We start from the raw sequence: 21,050 nt of genomic DNA, 5'->3' as shown, positions 1-21,050 counted from the left end.
TTTCACTGAACTGTTAGTTTTTCACTTTTGTTTTTGCAGATTGGTTAGGTTTCAATAACAGGTTTTGTTCAATTTGTCTTTGCAGATTGGTTAGGTTTCACTGAACTACTAGTTTTTCTCTTGTATTGTTGCAGATTGGTTAGATTTCAATTTTTTGTTCATATTGTCTTTGCAAATTGGCTGGGTTTCACTAAACTACTAGTTTTTCACTTTTATTACTGCAGATTAGTTAGATTTCAATAAGAGTTTTTACTCATATTGTCTTTGCAAATTGGTTGGGACTCACTGAACTACCATTTTTTCACTTTTATTGCTGCAGATTGGTTAGATTTCAATAACAGTTTTTGTTCATTTTGTCTTTGTAGGATTCGGGCCTCTTGACAACGGTCGCCATGAAATATGTTTATAATCTTCGCAGAACAAGAAGCAACTTGGATGGGTGACTTAGTTTGATTTTGCAAAGGAAAAAAAATGTACTGAATGATTTCTTAACTCAATGGCTTGATAGCCGATTGTCCGACTGGATGTACATCCGCCGAGTCGGGTCAGACCAATAATAATGAGCATCGTTTATTATCCAAATTCTCCTTATATACCCTTTTCGGGTTCCAATGCTAGCCGACAATTACAATCTTCCTTAAAGCTAGAAAGAGACATAAAATGAAGCGAAGACCAAACTTGTTTATCCTGCAATATTGAATTTATTGATTGTTTTTAGGTTGCGTCGCTGTGCACCGAGGCAAGCGCCGGCCCGATGTGAAGCATGAAAAACTGTTCCTATCGTGTGTAACCTGAGATTGCATGCGCACTGTCTTATTTATTGTGTTTGGTCGGGAAGCGACCCAAACGCTGGGAGGTTGTAAAACATATGTAAACTAATTGCATCGAGTACGGATTAGCGATGACTTATTTACTGAATGATAATATGGTGATAGCCCTGTTTCGGTAGGTAAGTTAGGTTTGGTATTATTTGGTTGCACAAATTATGTTATAAGAAAGTGCTGTACTTGCTTAATGTGTTTATTCGGTTTTTAGTTTCTCTGATAGCTTACAACGAAAGGTGTATACTACAGCGGCTTGCTCCCCTCTTGTTAATTGCGCCACATCGAACAACGAACCCCACGCTCCCCTTTATCAACGACTCGAATAGGAAGGTCAAATAGAGATCAACGTCCCTCGATCACACTATCATTTAAGCCATTTATATATCATTAAGAAGTGTGATTAGACGTGTGTAGCAAAAATTATCGGTGTCCTACCCGGCTGTTCACCTGAACAAATCATAGATTTTTCCAAGTTAGCGATCGTCTAAACTACTTAGATTCCTAGTATAATTTACTTAGGTATAGCTTGGAGAAAATTACTAATTCCTTAAAATTATAAACGGGTAAGAATATCCCCATCCATATTATACTCTGCGTAACATATAATAATTATATTCATATAGAATTACGATAACTTTTAACAGCGAACGTGTGCAATATCGTGTCGTGAGACAAATGTTGTACGCGATAGGTGAGAAATATAATTATTATGAGCCGTTCAGATTACTTACAAATGCTACCCATTCCTAGTTGCGCACACATTGTTCACTATACAATTGTACCGGTTGTCTATAGAATTCAGTGGAGGAATTACTAAACGTAAGCTAGATACAATTAACCTACGTCAATATGTATTTAACAAAATCTCCTTCTTGTATTCGGAATTTGTAACCGTATTTTCGAAATAAAACAAGTTCACAAAATCGGAACGATTTCCTCGCTGCTTACACTGTTGGACAACAATTTACAAAATGGTTTATTGGAGCTGAGAAATGCCAGGCCAAAAGTCCAACAATAAATCTAATAAGACAGCCGGAACCTGGGGCAAGGGGAACCGTCGCCATCACCGATACGACTACTAGCAATACTGGTGCCATCAATAAGCCGCTCGAAGGAGTGCCTGCGGCCTCTACCAACTCAGATGCCTGTGGCAACGTTTTAAACAATCCTCCCCACGCTGACAATGTTCGCTCTCCAGACCATCAATCGATTCAGCATCATGAACAATCTGAGGATATAATATCTGTGCTATCCAACAATACCAAGACCAGCTCAAGCACCTCTACTCGCATAAACCGATCAAGAAGAGCGATGAATCTGCAGTTACGCAAGCTGGCAGAAACTAAAGCATTGGAACAGCGATTTTTGGAAATGAAATTTGACATACTTAACGAGTACGTAAGCGAGTGAGAAGGACGATGTCGGATCGATAGTCGACAAACTATCGCAAGTAGAGGAGTGGATTAAGGATACGGATCGAATGGGTGATATGAACGAGGCTCATTTTCTGACTAATAGACAGCAGCCGATTAGTTCGCAGCCTGTAGAGCACATCGCTTATGGTCAAGAGCAACCACCAATCGGTTACAATGGAGCAGGGACGTCCCAAGCTCCCTTCGTCGCTCCAAATCCTCTGTCAAACTTCGGAGGACGCTCGATGCGACACATTGGTGTGCAACCCCCTGGTCCAGCTCCTCACAACTTGCAGTGGACACGTCCTACCGTGCTGAACCGAAGAGTGAGTGCCGTCGACAATTTCGTTCCTGAGCAGAGATCAACACCAAATCCTCCATGATACCGACTCAAACCCATGGAAAATAACGGTGACGATACCGTGTATCTTCTGAATAGAAGTCAACTGGCTGCACGTCATGCCGTTCCCAAGGATCTACCAGAGTTCAGCGGCCAAGCCGAAGAGTGGCCATTGTTCTTGGCCATGTTCAACTCCTCAACGCAAATGTGCGGCTTTTCAAATGAAGAGAATATGCTCCAACCGCGGAAATGCTTGAGAGGTGAAGCCCTGAATAGGGTGAGATGCGAATTGTTACACCCGTCCAATGTGACGGCAAGCCCGAAGCGATCATCCAAGCGGTCAGTGGCGTAGCCAGGGGGGGGGGGTTAGGGTGGTTAAAACCCCCCCCCCCAAACCAAAATTAATTGGATTGAAAAAAAAAATTAAAGGGTTGTGTACAGGACACGACCACGGTGACATTAAAAATGTAGCTTTTTTCAAGAGCGTGCAAATGTATTTTATCTATCACACATATCGACTCAAGTTCTTGCTCACTCGCCTGTTTTTTATGTTACAATTTGCTATATACCCTCCCCATTAAAACATAATTTATTGAAGGTCTTTTAACGGTAATCTATTAATTAATCAAGTATCTCACTAGGTGATTGGCATTATTTGGCTAATCCATCTAGTAAAAATAGGCTGGTCTGTCCAGAAAATATATTTAAAAGAAAAGTTCCATATTTAGAACCGTGACGAGGAAGCCCACGCCCAGCAACGGAAATATACAGATTCTTCATGAAATATGAAATTTCATTTTCCATTTAAATTTTCAATAATGTATTAATGAACTTAAGTAAACAATCTTAAGGTTAAGTATTTCTTGATCGATTAGTGGTGAAAAAAATGAAATTATTTGATAAATTACATTGTTATGCAACGTTCGCACTTCCAGTTAAAACGGGTTTTATGCTATCTTGGTGACATTTTCTCTTGTTACTAATTATTAAAACGTGTTATAACTCTGTAGTGTAAACATTGTATTATTAAACCAATTCTGCAGCGTTTTATGTTATATAGGTATTTTATGTGGTAATAGGACTGACATAATTATATCTTCAGTACAGCGGTTTGTTGCATAATTTCAAACAGATATATTTTAAAATTTAAATTAGTATACCTAACCGTTCTATTTGTTGTATACTTTAAAACGCAATTAGAACTGTGTTTTAACTACATAGGGCAGGACATATACTCTGACTGGATAAACTGGGAAAACAATTTTAAGTCCAGTAACGATTAAGACATGGCTTGAATTTGAATCGAAAAAGAACACCCGCCTAAACTGCTGCTGGGACGGTAAGTTCTGTTTTAAAATTTTCCGTTGTGTACAGTACGAAACAAAAGTGTTTGAAATTAGAAAACAAAAAGTTCTGCTGGGAATGTGATTGTTTCCGATGCAATTACACTCAGGTTTGTTTACGCAGGGGATACAGGCCGTGCAAATGAAAACCGCCTAAATTTCAAAAAAACGCGTAAATGAAAACCGCGGAAATTTCAAAATTCGCGTAAAAAATACCGCGTAATAAAACCTGAGTGTACTCCCCTATATAAAATACTACGCTGCTGAACAGTGCAATAACTACAGAAGCACGTTGTCAGATGCCTTACTGATAAAAAACATATAACCGAAATATGAAACATGAAAACCAATAGGCTCTTTACCCTAGGCAGCTATAATGCGCCGTAAACATGGATTAACAAGTTACAACGCACACGCATGCATAAAAATAATTATATTTTATTCAAACGCAACACTCTTAAGCAGCACACACCGTATTGAATTAAATCCAAACCACCCCACCCACCCACTTTGCAAATCATTCTGTGACACCGTGCTGGTACCCGAAAAATCCGCACACGGCCACCACTGCCGAAAATGCATAGCGTCTACCGCTTATTGTAGTGCCCACACGCTGCAGCCATGATCTTACCCGTTCGACATAAGAACAAAAACTGATTCAAACGGGTACGCGTCACCTCTATTTATAAACTAACCGTATATGGTTTAGTCACATAGGTGCGAATGTGTGCAAATGCCAACGTTGCCGAAAATCGATAGCGCTTATTGCATCACCCGGAGACGATGTTGTTCGTATGAGACAAGAGCAACAACTGATTTAAACGGACATGCGTCGCTTCTATTTATGACTTTTCATCTTTCATTGAGTCACTAAGCTGCCCTCTTTTGACGGCTGTGTCTGAGAAATCTGCCTCACGAATGGTAATTTTCCCATTTTTCGTGAACTTTTTAATTTTACCAATTTCCAAAAGTCTACTTTTATTGGGGAGATATTAAATTATTACCAATATTTAAGTTAGGTGTTTCTGAATCGGTTGGTGTATGAATGATTAAAATCCATCTAGTAATATCGGAGTTATAAGCGTGCAAACCTTACATAAGGTTTGTTCCAGTACACGGAAGTCACTCCGGAGTAAACAGGAGCAAAAAATCTTTGCTCCTTTTTACTCCGGTTTGCTACCTGAAGAAGAAAAAGGAGAAGAAGAGAGTACAGGAACGATTTTCTCCGGAGTACTTCCAGTTTCTCCTGGTACTGGAACAGACCTATAGTTTCGTTACATGGGAGATAGTTTAGATTTTAGAATGACACCTAGCCCCAGATAGTGGAGTAAGACATTTTTAATGTCAAAATTGATGCTGACGAATTTAATTTAATATTCCACAAAATATTTTTGGAAAAATATTCTCTGATCACTACATTGAGAACTGTGTTTAAAGCGTCATGAGAACTTTTGGAAAATTGTGGGAAGGGGATCTTGTATCTTATCTCTTAGCCAAAATCCCATAGTTGTCAAATTACTTCAATGTAAAATAAAATAACTGTCTGAATTATTATGAGCTCATTTTTGGAAAGATGCTTCAAAATTTGGATTAGAGACAATTTTTCGAATGGGAATCTAAATTTGAATAGGTTGATTGCATATAAAACATAAGCTTGTTTACCGAAAACTTATATACATTTCAACATTTGCTGAAAATGTATTTTTTTAGATTGTGTAGAGTTTAGACAACAATTCAATATGGTTAACAACAAGAATAACATTTCAGAAACTAGTTGGAAGCTAATGTAATTTTGTCTCTAGCAGGTCAGGATCGGTTTCATGAGCATTGGATTTTTGTTGTATTATCAACTATATGAATAGCCTCTTAGCAGGATTTGTGTGCTACGTACTAGTACTGCAAGTTGTGAGGTTGACTAATGAAGAAAAGTAAAATTAATGCTCGATAAATTTTTAACGCTCACGATCACATTCATTCGAAACTGCCAAATTTCGATGTTAAGTAACATTGAAGAATTTCAAAACGTAAAACTGTTCATCTACTGATAGAATAATTTTGACGGTTAATCCTCCTAGAAGTAATTATAGACAATAATTACTCTTCAACCAAATTTGGGGCGAGACTTAATGTCTCCAGCAAAGTTTTCGAAAGTGCTATTTCAAAGAACTTTGTCAAAGACATAAATATCCCACATATTCAGAGTATCGAAATATAGTAGTAGAAAACCTTCACAACAAGCTATTCTGAAATTACTGTATTTGATAAATCTCTTCTGCGGTTATTGAATAATAAATTCACATTGCGTTCAAGGTGCCTTTGAAGCTAAGGGAAATAAGGGAACTGGATTTAAAACAAATAATTCCCAGATATTAAAAGGACTCAAAAACACAAAGAGTGATTCCATTTTCAGGAGCAAGCATCAATTCGGCGCTAGCTTAGTCCGCCCACCAAGTTAGTGTCGGATTCTGATGAGATAAAGTCGAAACGCAAGTTTCAGTTCCATCCATCCATAATTTAGTTATAGGTTTTGTGTTCTCAACTCGCAATGATTGTTTCAAACAATTTTATCCGTGGCGCAGAAAAAAATAGTTTTCACCTAAATTTTTCTTCACTAAGAAGAAATATAGCAGGCCCAGTCCATTTAAATCTCTATATGTGGAATTCATGTAGCCTTCATATTTTCAACAAAATTGTTTGAAATGACATTATCAAAAACTTTGCTGAAGGCACCATGTCTCTTAATATTTTTGAAAAATTAATTCACCATAATTACCTCTATGAGAGTTAATCACTAAAATTTCTATATCAAAGCAGGCGCTGTTTTATGTTGATAACTTCCCGAAGTTGTCAAACCTTCAAAGTCAAGGATTATTATATTAGGTTATCTTGAACGTTGAAAATTTTTTAGATCATTTATCCCACTTTAAAAGATCGCAATTTTTGACTTCATTGACATATTATACAAGAAAATAATCAATAGAGGTTTGAAAACTGTTCCATGTTGATCCTTCTTGTTTGTAGACTGGAATGACATCTTTTAGACTACTTATGTTTTTGAGTTTTCAATAATTTATCAAACTCATATTAAATTTTAGCATTTTTTCAAAAAATTTGCGATTTTCATCAAAACCCCCTCCAAACCAAATTTCTGGCTACGCCACTGCAAGCGGTCATCCAAAAGGTGAGAGATTTGCCAGCACCCAAGGTCGAGAAGTCTAGTCGATTTCGCGCTTTCTGTGAAGAATCTCTGCGCCACAATCCAAACCTGTGAAATAAGCGATTACATGTATAGCTCTTCCCTGCGATACGAACTGGTAGAACGTTTACCACCCGGATTGAAACTGGAATGGGCAAGAGCAACTAGAGGAAATGTTGTACCAACATTGCTAGAATTTAGCACCTGGTTGTATACCATGGCGGAAGATGCCAGCGCAGTGATGGGCACGCAAAACAATGTACCGAGGGATGAATCAAAATTCCGTAGCAGGAATAAGAACGTCCTCAACGTCCATATCGAGTCGGACAAGAAGCAAGCGTACACCCAAAACAGAATGTCTTGCAAGCATGTAGCGTCTGCAAGGGCAACTGCTCTTCGCTAGCCAAGTGTGAGCGATCCACAGAGTTCAGCTACGACTCTAGGTGGGCCACGATCAAGGAACTCAAACTTTGCAGGAAATGTCTTCATCGACACAACAGCTCTTGCCGGCAGAAAAGGTCATGCGGAATTAATAGATGTACCTACTTACACCATACTCTTCTTCACAATAGCAAAAGACTTGAGCCGGAAGCAACAACCTCCGATTCACTCAGTTCGATAACCCACGACGGGAATCTCGAGCACAGTGTCAATATTCATCAAGCAAGAACCAGCGGAGTATTGTTTCGATTCGTTCCCGTGGTTCTATACGGACCATCGAAAGAAGTTCATACGTACGCATTCGTCAACGACGGTTCCGAACTGACTCTACTGGAACAAGGCCTGGCTGATGAGTTAGGAGTTTCTGGACAAATAGCACCCTTGTGTTTAAAGTGGACCGGAGGCACAAAGAGAGTGGAGTGCGAGTCTCAGAAGGTCAGCATGCATGCATGCATTACGACCACAAACGATGATCATATCTGAATTAATTAAAAGATACCGGCACCTAGCAGTACTTCCTATCGAGTCGTATTACGACACCGCTTCACGTATACTTATCGGTGTGGACCATGCCAAGCTTGGTCACGTAACGAAGAGTCGCGAAGGTAAAACAAAGGAGCCTGTCGCGGTCAATACATGCCTAGGTTGGTGTGTTTATGGATACATCGAACAAAGTTCATCCAGCACCAGTGTTGTCAACCATCATATGCTAGACATTTGCCCCTGTAACCAAGAAAATTGTGAATATTTACACAAAGCCATGAAGGAATACTTTCCTCTTGATAGTATGGGCGCGGTTAAACCTGAAAAGTTTCTCGTGTCCACAGAAGATGCACGGGCACTGCAAATGCTGGACACACTAACGCCTCGGAAAGGGGATAGATATGAATCAGGTCTTTTGTGGAAATACGACGGGGTGCGCCCTCCGAACAATAAAACTATGGCGCTAAAGCACTGGGAGTGCCTGGAACATCGAATGCAAAACGACCTGGCTTTGGCTGAAGTCTTAAATACGAAGATCGCGAACTACATCAGCAAAGGATATATACGGAAGCTTACCGACGCCGAACTCACGATCAAGCATCCCAGAATTTGGTATCTACCGGTGTTCCTGTTGTTAACCCGAATAAGCCTGCTAAGACAAGGCTGGTATGGGACGCCGCCGCAAAAGTTCACGACGTTTCGCTAAACTCCGTCCTTCTTGAGGGACCCGATTTCCTAACGTCTCTGCTAAGCGTGCTGATACAGTTTAGAGAACACCGGATAACAGTTTGCGGCAACCTGAGGGGAATGTACACCCAAGTACTGATGCGAGATGAGGAGCAACATAGCCAACGGTTCTTCTGGGGACGCGAAGAGAGTTTAGCTAAACCTACTGTCTACGTCATGCAGGTGATGACGTTTGGGGCTTGTTGTTCACCAAGCACAGCCCAGTACGTGAAAAACAGACACGCCAAGTTATGACACAAACAAGTTTCCGGCTTCCGTTCATGCGATAGTCAAGCAGCACTACGTCGACGATATGCTCATCAGCGTAGAAACCGAAGAGGAAGCGATTTCGATCGTCCGCGACGTTAAGATGATTCACCAAAAAGTCGGCCTCGAGATGAGAAATTAGCTGTCGAATTCACCTATGGTGCTAACTTCGCTGAATGAAAAACCAGTGGCAAAAAAGAACCTAAACGCCAGCGATGGTCTTCCCACAGAGAAAATCCTTGGAATGTGGTGGGACACAGAGGAAGACTGTTTTACTTTCAAGCTCTCTACTAAATGCTCAGAAGATCTATTATCTGGCCGACGACGACCAACCAAGCGAGAAGCTCTTCGAATGCTGACGCTGATGTACGACCCGTGTGGATTTATCGCACACTTCCTGATGTACCTCAAGGTCTTGCTGCAGGATATCTGGCGCTCTGGAATTGGCTGGAACGATAAAATCGGAGAAAATGAGTTTGAAAAGTGGTTGCTGTGGGTGAAAGTCCTGCCTAAGATAGAAGACGTTGAAATTCCAAGATGCTTCCGGAACCTGACCACAGTTGACGTCGAGATACAACTACACACATTCATCGATGCAAGTGAGAATGGGTTTGCAGCCGCGGTTTATCTACGATTCTGCGAAGGAACTAAAATAGAATGTGCACTTGTGGCCGCCAAGACAAGAGTGGCTCCGCTTCGTTTCCTGTCTATTCCTCGAGCCGAACTCCAAGCAGCTGTTCTCGGAGTTCGACTAACAAATGCCGTTCAAAGCGCTCTGAGCCTCAAAGTGAGACGGCGATTCTTTTACACTGACGCCAGAGATGTGTGCTGTTGGCCTACCTCCGACCATAGAAGATATAGCCAATTTGTTGCCTTTCGAGTCAGTGAAATCCTGGAGAACGCGGATGTATCTGAATGGCATTGAATATCGACCAAACAAAATGTAGCTGACTTAGGCAGCAAATGGAAAGGTTTCCCGGATCTCAGCCCTCAGGGCCCATGGTTTCATGGATCCTCGTTTCTGTCGACATACGAAGAAGAGTGGCTTATAACGTCGCAGCGGTATGAAACAACAGATGAAGAACTTCGCCCTCACCTGCTCACACACATCGTTGCACCGGAACCGTTGATTGCGCCAGAGAAATATTCAAACTGGATGACGTTACTACGCCGAACGGCAATGTTCACTCGACAGGCTTTCAACTGGAGACGACTGGTAAAAAAGGAGCAACCACTCAGTGTACCGCTGACCCACGATGAACTGAAGAAACCCGAAAATTATCTATATCGCATAGCTCAAGCCGACGCGTTTGCGGACGAAGTGGCTATCCTGAAGACGAACGCCGTTACTGTAGATAAAAAGCGCATACCTAGAAGCAGTTCAATCTATCGTGTCTGCCCTACTTTGGACAATCACAACATGCTTCGAGTTCAAGGTCGGACAGGAGGATGCAAGTACGTCGACGTAGATGCCTCTAACCCAATTATCCTCCCCCACGAACACACCATAACAAAACTCATGGTGGCATACTTTCATCGACAGTACCGTCACGAAAATCACGAAACCATGGTGAACGAACTTGATTGAAGGATGTCTACCGGCGGGCGCGCAAGGAATGTCAGCAGTGCAATAACGACAGCGTAAACCCCGTCCCCCACAGATGGCTAACCTACCAGAGGCGCGACTAGCTGCCTATACTCGACCGTTTACTCACACCGGCGTGGATTATTTCGGGCCGAAAACGGTGTCAATCGGTCGTCGCACGGAAAAGCGGTGGGGGGTTCTCACCACGTGTCTCACTACCCGAGCCATCCATTTGCAAATCGCATACTCACTCTCAACGGATTCGTGCATCATGGCCCTGAGAAATATCTTCAGCCGAAGGGGAACACCTTCGGTAATATATAACGACAGAGGCACTAACTTTCAAGGTGCTGAAAAGGTGCTCGAAGACGCGATTCGGAACATAGATCAAGACAGACTAGCAACCGAGTTCATCTCAAGGCACACCGAATGGAGATTCAACCCACCTGCGACCCCACACATGGGTGGAACGTGGGAGCGCTTGATCAGGACAGTAAAGCAGAACTTAAGTAAGGTGATGGCATCAAAGGTAGTATCCGCCGAGATTTTCGAGAACGCATTGAACGAGGTGGAGAACATCGTCAACTCTCGACCGTTGACCAATATCCCGGTAGACGGCGACTTCTTCCCAGTGCTTACCCCTAACCACTTTCTTCTCCAGTCCTCCAACGGATTGAAACCATTCGTTCCTTTCGACGACAACTCTCGTGCTCTAAAAAACAACTATGAAATCTCCCAGGTTCTTGCCAACAGCTTTTGGAAACAGTGGCTACGGGATTATATTCCCACGATAACGAGACGATCCAAATGGTTTACGGCTACAAAACCCATTGAAGTAAACGACATCGTCATCATTGCCGATCCAAAGTTCCCACGAAACTGTTGGCCAAAAGGCAGAGTCATTGCAACATAGGTTGCATCGGACGAGCAGGTACGATCGGCAACAGTGCAAACCGTCAGCGGTGGAATTTACGAGAGACCAGCCGTTAATCTCGCGGTTCTCGATGTTGGCGTAGAAAGGAATACACCTCGGACGCATCCTCAGAGCATTCCGGGGGGAGTGTTAATTGCACCATATCGAACACCGAACGCCACGGTCCCCTTTATCAACGGCTGCCTGCTGAGCCAAACCCTACGATCGCAGAGAGGATCGACTCGAATAGGAAGGTCAAATAGAGATCAACGTGGCTCGATCACACTATCATTTAAGCTATTTATATATCATTAAGAAATGTGGTTAGACGTGTGTCGCAAAAATTATCGGTGTCCTACCCGGCTGTTCACCTGAACAAATCATAGATTTTTTCAAGTTAGCGATCGTCTAAACTACTTAGATTCCTAGTATAATTTACTTAGGCATAGCCTGGAGAAAATTACTAATTCCTTAAAATTATAACGGGTAAGAATATCCCGACCCATATTATACTCTGTATAACCTATAATAATTATATTCATATAGAATTACGATAACTTATAACAGCGAATTCAGTGGAGGAATTACTAAACCTAAGGTAGATACAATTAACCTACATCAATACTGCCCATAAAAGCATAAGAGTCCCATATTGAAAAACAGCAAGCCAAGAAAAACGCTGTTGAAGATTTACATTTTCATTGGGCCTTATGGATGGGACAACCATGTTTTGGTATTTTTTTCAATATTTTCTAAACAAACTAGGTAATCTTATTTGTGCATTGTTATTCAGTGGTTATACAGAATACAATCCAACAGATAACTCATTTTCTACAAAAATCTATATGGGACTCTTATGCTTTTATGGGCAGAATATGTATTTAACAAAATCTCCTTCTTGTATTCGGAATTTGTAACCGTATTTTCGAAATAAAACGAGTTCACAAAATCGGAACGATTTCCTCGCTGCTTACATTGTTAAACAACACCGCTTATGTTAGTACAGGAAAAAGGTAGGAAGTGGGATACATATTGTAAAATTTTGTAAAATTGACATTCTCGTTGGCTGGTTGATGATTGTGGAGGATATGCACACTTTATTGTAGTGGTTTCCATCCTGTAATCGCAGGGGTGAGGGGAGCGTCGATATTTTGGATGATTATTGGCACTCCGATGCTGTCATGATGTTCTTGTGATGTGTGTCATGATGTTCTGGATGGACGGTTATCAAGAAAGGTATGCATCGTAGACTCGTGAAGCAATGCCATATTGTAGATACAGGGAGAGGTTGACGAGGTTCTACTGCGAATGAGAGGGGAAAATGCATTAAACTTGGACATCAATAGTTTTCAAAAAGATGTGGATAAGAAAAATGTAGGGGTGATCACGGCTGGCCAGGACGTCCCAGACTGGCACATAGGGTGATCTACCTCGGGCCCGAGGGGAATCTATTCGTTGGGACCGGGCAACACAGTACACTGCGCACAGCCAAACAACATGCTCGATGTCGTGATAGCCGTTCTCACAAACACAATGATTACCATATACGACGGAGATGCGCATTAAACGTGTAATGGTTGGACATGAGCCTTGACATCGTACGAATAAAGTACCGGTTCACATCCAAGCCCTTAAACCAAGCACTCGTTGATAACTTCGGAATAATGGAATGTAGTCACCGTCCCAGATGCCCATTGCTCCACGAAGTTTGCCAACTTTCGAGTGTCCTCTGACGAGAGATACTAAAAAATTCGTTGAAGCAAATTGGTCTTTCGTAAGTGTCGCCTTCTAATGTGCTCAACTCGGCTAAAGAGTCCGCCTTCTCTTTGCCTGCAATAGAGCAATGTGATGGGACCCAAACCAAGGTAATCTGGTAAGATTTTTCAGATAAAGCACTCAGGTATTCCCGTATTTTCCCCAGGAAACACGGTGAGTGCTTTCCAGGCTTCGCCGCACGGATGGCTTCAATGGAGCTGAGACTGTCCGAAACGATGAAATAATGGTCTGCGGGCAGGGTGTCAATGATTCCGAGAGTATACTGAATGGCAGCCAATTCATCGACGTAAATTGAAGCAGGATCATTGAGTTTGAATGAGGCAACTAGATTTTCGTTGAAGATACCAAAGCCTGAGGACCCGTCGAGAATTAATCCGTCAGTGCAGAAAATTTTGCCGCAGCCGACTTGATGGTATTTATTATAGAAAATATTTTGGACCACTTGTGGGCGAATGTGATTCGGGATTCCACAAATCTCTTCCTTCATGAATGTGTCGAAAAATACAGTTAGAGCAGAAGTATCTAAGAGATGATCACGGTTAACGTTATACGTAGATGAATTGATGTTCGGTGCCATGTAATCGAAGTACAAAGACATGAATCGGGTCTGAGAATTAAGCTCGACAAGCCTTTCGAAATTTGCAATCACCAATGGGTTCAAAATATCGCATCGAATGAGTAATCGATACAAGAGGTCTCAAAATCGATTTTTAGTGGAAGGACGCCCGCCAGCACTTTTAAACTCATCGTATGGGTCGAGTGCATGCAACCCAAGGCAATACGCAAACAGCGATACTGGATTCTCTCTAGTTTGATGAAATGTATGCTCGCAATGAAGCGAAAGCAGAAACAGCCGAACTCCATCACTGATAATATCGTTGTTTGGTACAGTCTAATTCGGTCTCCTGGGTGGGCACCCCACCATGTTCCGGTTATTGTACGGAGAAAGTTGATCTTTGTTGGCACTTCTGTTTCAGATACCTAATGTGACATCCCCAGGTACCTTTAGAGTCGAACCACAATCCGAGATATTTGAATGTTGAATGTTGAGCAATAGTTTTATCCATTAACTGAAGCTGTAGTTGCGCTGGTTCACGCTTCCTAGAAAATACGACTAGCTCAGTTTTCTCCGTAGAGAACTCGATACCCAGCTGGGGAACCCAAGCAGACAAACTGTCCAAGGTATCTTGCAGTGGTCCTTGCAAGTCGACGGCCCTGGTACCTGCAATAGAGGTCACACCGTCATCTGCATGCTGCCTTAGCGTGCAGGAATTGACAAGACATTTGTCAATGTCATTCACGTAAAAATTATAGAGAAGAGGGCTTATACATGAGCCCTGGGGAAGACCCATGTAGCTAAATCGTGATGTCGATAAATCACCATGCGAGAAATGTATTTATTTTTCAGACAACAGGTTTAGCAAAAAGTTGTTAAAAATTGGTGAAAGACCATGCTGGTGCAACTTCCCATAAAGAATGTTGATAGAAACTGAATCGAAAGCCCCCGTAATATCCAAGAATACTGATGCCATCTGCTCTTTCTTAGCATATGCCATTTGAATTTCTGTTGTGAGAAACGCAAAGCAATCGTTCGTCCCTTTGCCTTTGCGGAAGCCAAATTGTGTATCTGACAGTAAGCCATTTGCTTCGACCCAATCGTCGAGGCGAAACAAGATCATTTTCTCGAATAACTAATGAATTGATTAATGAATCAATTTTGGGGATAATACTTCTGCAGCTCCACTGCAAAACAGTGATCAGAACCGTGATTCCGTTTAATAAGTTAGCCATCGAAGGATACGATCGCTGCAAGGAGGGGCCTTTGTTTAGTCAACTGTTTTAAAAATGTTCTTACTGTTGATAGATTAGCAACCAGCAAGCTTTTAAGAGGATCGGTAATGTTGAAAGCTGTGAATATCCAGTCCACAATGTCTGAAAATTTAAGAAATCCCACTTTAGGTTGCGTTTCTGACTGTAAAATGGGAGCACTTGGGATTTTTTGTGCCCCGGGGAGTGCTGGAAACTCCTGGTTGTATCTCAATTTCCCAAAACCAGGAGGTATCATCTTCAGATTTGTAGCAGCACTTTCAGTTGATGATTTATTTTTATTTTGTACCCTTGTTTGGGACAACCTAGGACCATTACGAGGAAGTTCAGGTGAGTTTGGATTAGGTCTATTCCTAGACATACTTCTCAGCGGGCCTACTGCAAGTATCATCCGCATGGCGTTCCCCAGATTTACCACACCGTTGGTTGTTGCTACAGTAGGTGACCGTGTAACCTAGCTGCTTGCAATTGGAACAATTCATGACCCGCGCTACAAACAGACGCACAGGTAGACGAACTCCTCCCACTTCAACGTAGCTCGGAAGTGCAGATCCAGCGAAGGTTACGCGGCTATTGCTAACGATACCATTGGCCTGTTTCAAGTCAGTTACGACTATGCGCAGTTTATCTGACTGAACCTTTTTAATCTCGGTTACGGCCGAATAACGTTTTGTCAGCTCCCGTACGACAGTTATGCTGTTTAACGGTTTATTTTTGGGCCGAAAGTATACCACCCAAGGACCAGCGGATACATCTTGGTAAACCTTGACTCCGGGGGGGGGGGCTGTGAGACATTGGGGGAAAGTGAGGGAAGGGGATCGTCATAACATCATCTGTCTCCGAATCAGATATACGTTCCTCTTCTCCATAAAATTCGTCTTTCGAAGGGTGATTCCGTTTGTTCCATTTTGTTGCGGGAGCAATACGCTCGACCGCACTATTTAACTTAAATCAAAATAAAAGAAATCAAAAAGGATGTACATTTTTTTAAAGAGATATATCGATAAGAAAAGTAAAAAAACGAAACACTTCACCAGTTAATTCCTGAAGAACTGGTAGGTGAATTGATCCTTCGTTTCTTTTATCCGTCACCCGCGTTACCTTCACACAGTAGAGAGCTGATATAGCTCGTCTAAACAAAGCCCTCTTTCAGGTAAGAAATTTAACGTTTATAATGTTTATACTCCAGCCCTTTCTGGGATAAACATCTTCACCGATATCGCCTAACTCAAGGTAATGTTACAACAAACAACTCGACTGTAACAAACGAGCGCTCGGTGTTACAAATGTAGCAAAAGGTTAAACGACTCAACTGATTCGATACAGATATCGACACAGATTTTTCGAAGAGTAAATAGAGATGAAAAGAATTCTTAGGACAAAAATGCAGATTTAATTTTGGCAACCCTGATCGCCTTCACCCGCCTGGTATACCGTGGTTGTGGATTGTGGATTTTTCATATTCATATTTATAAATAAGTTAGAAATCAAGTTTGTGGCTTGTGAGCCATTGTATATAGGTGAAAGGTGTAGTAGACATTTCCACAATTTAACTGAACATAGCCAGCCATACAATCATACTTTGAAGAAATGAGGCATTGCACTGCTAGGAGGATTAAAACAGATTAGTTCGGTAGTGATATGAGCAAGTTTTCTTTCGCTTTTTGAAATAAAGCTTGCACAAAACGATTTAAAAAAAGCACAAGCTTAGCTAACTTTTTTTCCCTCAGCTTTGAATATAACTGTAGAATTTATAGAAATTCGATTTTTCAATGGCGTTAGAGTCTTAAAAACGATATGCTGAAATATGGAAGGCGACAATAGTATATAAATTTTCAAATTTTCAATACGTTAGAATGTTTTTGATGAAACATGTCAAATTTTCTTTCACTATGAGATTATTTATTGCATCTTACCTTAGTATTGAGATGACAAACGGGTCTGCTTTGTTTTTACACTCCCTACTTAGCAAGCATTTTACCAAATCTGACGTAGGTTTTTCGGTTTTCAGTAGCAATAATATGTAAGTCAAAGCTTCAGCATGCAATGATGTATCTAATACTGGAAGAAGATCCTGCAAAAATATCAATAATGCATTGAGATAACTGCTTTGTTCATTATTATATTAAGGAATTGCGCGCGGGACGTTGTCGTTTTTTTTAAATCGTAGGTAAAATATTTCTAAATAGGGAAAACATACAAAACTCGAGGATAATGAAAGCTACATTTAAGTATTATTTCTCTTGTATTTGACATGAAAGTGGTACTCATAATTTACACAGGTATGGGAAAAATACATTCGAAATTCATTCATCTGTATTCATCTTCTGATACATCTCATGCTACCAACCGTTGTGTTTGTCTCACGAAGTAAACGCCAGGAAGTATACACTGAGCTTGTCGCAAAGCTCATTAGCGATAGCAGCTGTGCGGCACTCAATTGACTCCTGTTCGTTCTAAGTCGGAGAGCCTCTCATTCTCTCAATATTTTCTAAGAATGATGTTTGGATGTGAGTGAATCAGATTAGAATATTATTGTTTTGGTTTGCGAGCCACTCGATGAGTCTAATCTTGATTCAATCATCATATCCAATCATTGAATCGTTCAATCGGTTCTCTATCCTTTGTAAAGGTAATATATGGGTAGAAGTGCAGAGGTAAAATAGCTCAAGATGCAGGATTTTTAATTTTTACATACGCAAGCTTATCGTTTAACGGCTAGCGTGACCTACAAGTTACTGACTTTATTTCTTTTGTATCATGTTGAAGTACTTTTTACTATTTCAGTAGGGGAACCGGGGGCAAGTCCGACACCCTAAGCGCAATCATTTTTCTAAAATACCACGAAGCTCCAAAAATTATATATTCTGTGCATAATCCTTGTTTAGATGGTTCTTAAGGTTGCACAGAGAATGCGTAAAATTCGCAAACGAAAAAAGCAGTTTTTTTTCTACACCGTATGTCAGATCTTCATAAAAATCAATCAGCGTATGTAGAATGTTGTTACTGTACTGCTGATTGATTTTTATGAAGATCTGACATACGGTGTGGAAAAAAACTGCTTTTTTCGTTTGCGAATTTTACGCATTCTCTGTGCAACCTTAACAAGATATAATTTTTTCAGTGTTTCAAAAAATTGGATTCATTAAAAATTATTGGTTGCCAAAAGGAGAAAAATAACATTTTAAAAACGCTGCGGGTAAGACCGACACCCCGAAATGGCAAGAGCGACACCCTTGTTAGCTTTCTTTTTGTCCAATTTTTTCATTAAAATGTGTTGTGTATTTGTGATAAAGTGTAATTATGTGTATATGAGTATGTGTGATGCAAATGCATGCTTTCTGGAATATCATCGCGTAGCAAGAGGAAAAGCATACGAATGTGTGGTGTGAATAAATAATGTTCAACATTTGGTTTTCCCCATTAATCTTTTTTAGCTTTATTACCGCTTGTGAAGCCATTCTAAGAAGTAAGATCCGTTCTGCAAGAAGAATATATCCCCTGTTACTAAGATTCATTCACTTAGAAGTACCATACCCTTTTGTAGTGAGCTATCTGGTTCTTGTTATGATTTTTCGGAACTCTGTTGATCAACAATCCGGCAGAATAGATTAGAATGTGCGGCAAAATACTGGTAATTTTCATGCTTTCGCATATTATAACGATCAAAGGGTAAATTTGAAAAAAATGCATCAAAACATCTAAAATGATCCCAACGGAACATACCTGTAAATACTATTAAATCCTAGTCAAACCACCCACAATCAGTTTTAAATGAAGCAATGAGCCGCGATCGGTTGTTTTATTTGATTCGAAATTCTGACAGAAACCTTAAGCCAGCTTAAATTCTGAATGTGCTTTACTGGAATGAAACCAGCTTCTTCGGTAACTGCCGATCGAGCCAACCCCATATAGTTTAAAAACTCTTTAATCGCGTATAAACACCCTTAATTGCTAAATTGGACAATATCTTTTGACAAACTGAGTTTTATTGGATTCTGAGATGATTGTGACTTTCATTGGTTTAGTTTTCGATAAAAATACACTAAAAATCAGTTTGGACAAGGAAAAATTTGTTTCAAATAACTTTTTTTCTTGAAAGTGCCCAACTAATGACTAATTTTGCGAAAATAACTCATACAACATTTTTGTCGTGACTAACGACTTACCTTTCAATATAGGGGCCCCTTTTCAAAATTTCGGAAGAAAAATGATGTAAGATTTTGAACGCTTATATATTTTGTTGTACTGAATGGATTTAACCAATTTCTTCGGCATTTTGTCGAAAATATTTGTACAAATGTTGTATTAAATTTTGGAACATGTAGGACATTCATTATCAACGGAAATATAGCGTTTTGAAAAATCTTTCGAAAACGATTCGGAAAAGTGAAAATTTTCAGCCCATCCCGCACAGAGCCGTCAAAATGGTGCAGCAAATGAACAATAAAATAATGAAAAGTTTATATATAGGTCCACTACATGTTGGTTCCTATGATTATTCGTATTGGATTGCTTGACGAGAGCAGTTGGTGGGGGAAAGCCGGCATATTAGTTTTGGTTAAGCCATTAGAAGCCGGACGGAAAGGAAAGGCTCATGCACGCCACGAGAACGAGCGAGAAAGCGATAGTAGTGCATATTAGCGAAAGCGTTACGTATATTTTGAACCTTAATAACTTTTCTTCTACTAAACGGATTGCCAATCTTGTTTCATAAATCGGAAGGAAAACGTTCAACGCTTGCTACCGATACGTTGTTTGCTATATAAAATTTGTTTAAATAGTTCAAAAATTACTTTAAATGAGAATCAACATTAATGATAAAACCTATAAATAGGGATGTCGCAGCTTTTCTCAAAGCCAGACGTGTGTAAGACGCAGTGCATAACAGACGTGCGTGGTCGTGAGAAGCTGCATCGGACGACCAATCAAATCGGCTACCACCGGAGAGAAGAAAAACGTTGGTGGCGGTGAGAAGGCCAAAAAGCCAAAGGCTAAGAAACGCAGTCACTGAAAAGGCGATAGTAACTTCCACTAAAATTGCCACCAAAATATCGAAGGCTGCAAAGCGTACTCATTCGGTGTGAGCTGCGAAAGGGGAAAGATGTATGTACGCAGTAAAAACAATCGTCGGCAAGGTTTGAATTGTTTCAAACGATTCTCGTATTGTATCAACATAGTTATCTACAAACCGTCCTTATTAGGACGAATGCAAAATGGAAAAAGAATTTAATTAGAAAGTTTCTTTTATTAACTAGTATTAAGTTCGCGCTTGTTAATTCTGTACTTTTACCAGTGAATCATAATAAAATGTTTTTCTAATCTACAAACCCGAAGGTTTTTGCAAATCCTTCCAAAAAAATCAGTGAATGTGGCAACTCTGCCACTAAGCGAAAGCTACACCAAAACGAATGATGAAAATATTTTCATTTGTCGAACAAAAGGATGGCCTTCCATCTGCATTGTAAAGTCAATAAATAGGAACGCCTTGATGCGAAGCGTATTCATTCGGAGTGAGCTGCCAAAGGGGAAAGATGTATGTACGCAGTAAAAACAATCGTCGGCAAGATTTGAATTGTTTCAAAAGACTCTCGTCTTGTATAAACATAGTTATCTACAAACCGTCCTTATTAGGACGAATGCAAAATGGAAAAAGAATTTAATTAGAAAGTTTCTTTTATTAACTAGTATTAAGTTCGCGCTTGTTCATTCTGTACTTTTACCAGTGAATCATAATAAAATGTTTTTCTAATCTACAAACCCGAAGGTTTTTGCAAATCCTTCCAAGAAAATCAGTGAATGTGGCAACTCTGCCACTAAGCGAAAGCTACACCAAAACGAATAATGAAAATATTTTCATTTGTCGAACAAAAGGATGGCCTTCCATCTGCATTGTAAAGTCAATAAATAGGAACGC

The 21,050-nt window shown here is 40.4% G+C and overlaps 1 protein-coding gene across 5 annotated transcripts in view; it reads right to left on the bottom strand.

Moving 5' to 3' along the window:
- The window catches only part of LOC131683083 (integrator complex subunit 3 homolog), an 891,455-nt gene that overhangs the window by 333,705 nt on the left and 536,700 nt on the right, over window positions 1-21,050 (bottom strand). For all 5 annotated transcript variants that reach the window (XM_058964904.1, XM_058964901.1, XM_058964902.1 and 2 more), the window contains one exon: window positions 17,050-17,207. In XM_058964904.1, coding sequence (XP_058820887.1) covers window positions 17,050-17,207 — 158 coding nt within the window. The remainder of the gene's footprint in view (window positions 1-17,049; window positions 17,208-21,050) is intronic.

The sequence above is a fragment of the Topomyia yanbarensis genome, chromosome 2, assembly GCF_030247195.1.
Source record: "Topomyia yanbarensis strain Yona2022 chromosome 2, ASM3024719v1, whole genome shotgun sequence".
Taxonomy (NCBI): domain Eukaryota; kingdom Metazoa; phylum Arthropoda; class Insecta; order Diptera; family Culicidae; genus Topomyia; species Topomyia yanbarensis.
This window is presented reverse-complemented; position numbering and strand designations above follow the sequence as displayed.